At 34.2% G+C, this 2,957-nt stretch overlaps 1 protein-coding gene across 1 annotated transcript; it reads right to left on the bottom strand.

Moving 5' to 3' along the window:
- Positions 1 to 1,375: 1,375 nt before the first annotated feature.
- LOAG_14153 (hypothetical protein) lies at positions 1,376 to 1,537 on the bottom strand (the record flags this gene model as incomplete). Its single annotated transcript, XM_003149653.2, has 1 exon — positions 1,376 to 1,537. One exon carries the CDS (start codon positions 1,535 to 1,537, stop codon positions 1,376 to 1,378), a length of 162 nt encoding a protein of 53 aa, XP_003149701.2.
- Positions 1,538 to 2,957: the final 1,420 nt, after the last annotated feature.

Here is a 2,957-nt window from a genome sequence, read left to right as displayed (position 1 = left end):
AGAGAGAGAGAGAGAGAGAGAGAGAGAGAGAGAGAGAGAGAGAGAGGAGAGAGAGAGAGAGGGACAATAGACCAAACAATGCAGAATGGAGAAAATATATGGGAGTCCTTGGCCACAAATTGAAATTGCAGCCCAAATGTTCGAAAACAATATCACCTAACAATGTCTTTCTAGACTACCGGTTCCCAACTTTTTTGAAAACAGGAACCACTTTGGCTTTTTATTTATAGCAAGACCAAAAGGTTCAAAAATGATAAATTCCGTTAATTTGGAAGTAAACTTCAATCAAAACTTTTAACATATTGGTTAAATTTACAATAACACTATAAAATAAAAAAGTAAGGACATTTCTAATAAAAAACTCAATTTGGTTTCCATCAATGTGAGAGACTTCCAATTTCTTTACAAGTTGGATAATTTTGGAGCTAGCACTAATGCTCAAAGCTACGCACATATCAGCACTTGCTTTCTACCAAATCCTAGCCTTGTTTTTAATTATAAATAGCAGAAAGTCCTTGTTCGAATTAATAAATTATGAACAAGAGCATGAGAAAGTGTAAGGAAATTCGCGAATTGTTGTGCATGGAACGTTTTCCCAAACCAGAACTCATCAAGAGAAAATGAAGTGCACGATGCCCTTACAGTTTCTATCATTTTGGACTTCAATGAGTTTGGGCCTCCTCTGCAACTTGTTCAACAGTAATACCAAGAGGATTGCAAATCCGCTTTTGGACACTTTTCGATTGGGTTTTGTTACATTTCGGAGAGTAACGATGAAATTCATCAACCAGTAATTGCAGATGACTTCTGATGTTCCCTTGTAGATTGGCGGTAACCATGTCATATTTTTTATCATCGACCATTGCTTTTAATTCGCAAATGCAGAATAATTGGTCTCAACAACCTTATTTATCCATAATTGAAATTTGCAATGAAGATACAAAGTTTATCATCAAAGATAAAAATGTTTCCCACACCTTCTAAATTTCTATTTCCAGAATCCTCCAACTGAAAGCTTAACTTACTTAGATGTGCGAAAACATCTGCAAGCCAACTGTACCTGACTTCTTACATCAGAAAACTGCTCTAACCTTCTCGGGTAGAAATAGCTCAAGCTCTTCTCTTAGTTCATATAACCTTCCCAACATATTGCTTTGGACAGCCAATGAACTTTAATGTTAAGAAGAATGGACTTCGAGCCATTTCAGTGCACAGTTTTTTAAAAAGGTACGTGAAGCCACTAATTTTGATAATACTGACCACTTTCATGGCCACTTCCATTATACTAGGAAAGCAATTAGATATAGTCTTAGAAGCTAACGTTTGATATGAATGATACAATGAGTTGCTAATGCAGAAGGATTTTCTGTTTTATTCATTTTGCTGGTCCAAAGCGTAATCCTAATACAGCTGGAGCGCCATCCCTGTAAAAAGCGAAGAGCATTTCCCGTGTAATGTTACATTTCCCAAGATATTCCGCCATTATATACATGACAACGATACCTTTTGACGTCGTTTCCAGTTCCCGCGAGATCATTAATTCTCCTTCAATAATGTAGAGGCATCTTAAAGAAGGATACAAGCAAGTGACTACAACAGAAACGTTTGCCGATCCATCATACTATAAAGCGAAATATGACAAATTTCTAATTTTCGAAAGAAGCTCAGTGTCATTTAATATCATCTAAATTCGAATTTCTACGTGGTATTCAATAAAGGAATTTCTTATATTTTGTGTTTAGCTTCCCTTCGATAGCTTTCATCAAATAAGGTTTCACAAGTGTTCGCCTATTTTATGTGGTTTTTTTTTGATTTCGCTACAGACGCGATTAATGTTTTTTCTGATGACGCAGATCTTGATGCCACTAAAACCAAGTTTTATCTTTTCCAAATTCTCTAATTTTCCTTAATTTTGATGACTACAAAGCATCGTTTCCGAGAACGTGGCATATATAACGTTGAGCAGTTTCATTTCCCCATTACTTTCAGTGAAGACAAGTCTGAATTCAGTGTAACTTTTGTTGTATTTTTCTCAGGTATTCTGGTAATAAAACGATAAAAAAGCGACTGGAAGACTTCCAAAATTAAAATTATTACAATATTAAAGAATAAGTAATACAAAAAGGAAAGAGGATCGACCACAGAAGATGATGAAATCTTTCAAGTAAAATTAAAAGATGATAAGAAAGATATAAATAAACAATAGAGTGATTATAAAGGAATTTCAGTATTTATAGAATAATACTATGAGAACAAACCTGCATTGCTGACAAACAAAGTATAACTTAAAGAAAAAAGAAAACGGTCCCCACCTACTCATTATGCCGCCTCCTTTGCGACCACACTTTAGTTTTCGCGGACCATCGATTGGAAACCACTGCTCCACACTATGCAAATTGGCGGATCACATGAATGGGATGGGTGGAGCATTTTTAAAGTTGTTTATAGTTGAAGACTATAAGTTATATGTTGAAGACTTAAAGTACTATGAGTTATATAGTTGAAGACTTAAAGTTGTTTATAGTTGGAAATTTTCGAGATGACATTTAAACGTGGACGTGAAAGTCAAAAGGAAGCGGAAAGGTTGAAGATAGCCGATAGAAAGATTACCTGCCAAAATACTTTTCATTGCTTAAAATTTTACATGATAAATTTCAAATTAATTGTTGCTTGCACTGTTGAAGCGAAAACAAAAGTATTATTAAAAGCTTTCTCTGAATTTTCGAAAAAAAAAAAGAGATCCAAAAAATTGGATTAGAAAATTTAACATTGCGATTAAAAAAATATTTTTTAACCAGTGAGCTTCAAATTTCTGATACTTAAAAATTTGCAGTTCCGCCTTCAACATTTAACAGTCGGTTTAAAATTCTGTAAAACTTCGGAAAGTTGTAAATTTCGGCTAGAAAAAGGAAAGAATTCACCATACAAAGACAACAAAAAATCTTTTATCTGCTAAT

Source organism: Loa loa, assembly GCF_000183805.2.
Source record: "Loa loa unplaced genomic scaffold supercont3.22, whole genome shotgun sequence".
Taxonomy (NCBI): Eukaryota; Metazoa; Nematoda; class Chromadorea; order Rhabditida; family Onchocercidae; genus Loa; species Loa loa.
Note: the sequence above shows the minus strand (reverse complement) of the source record. Positions and strands in the feature narration are given on the sequence as shown.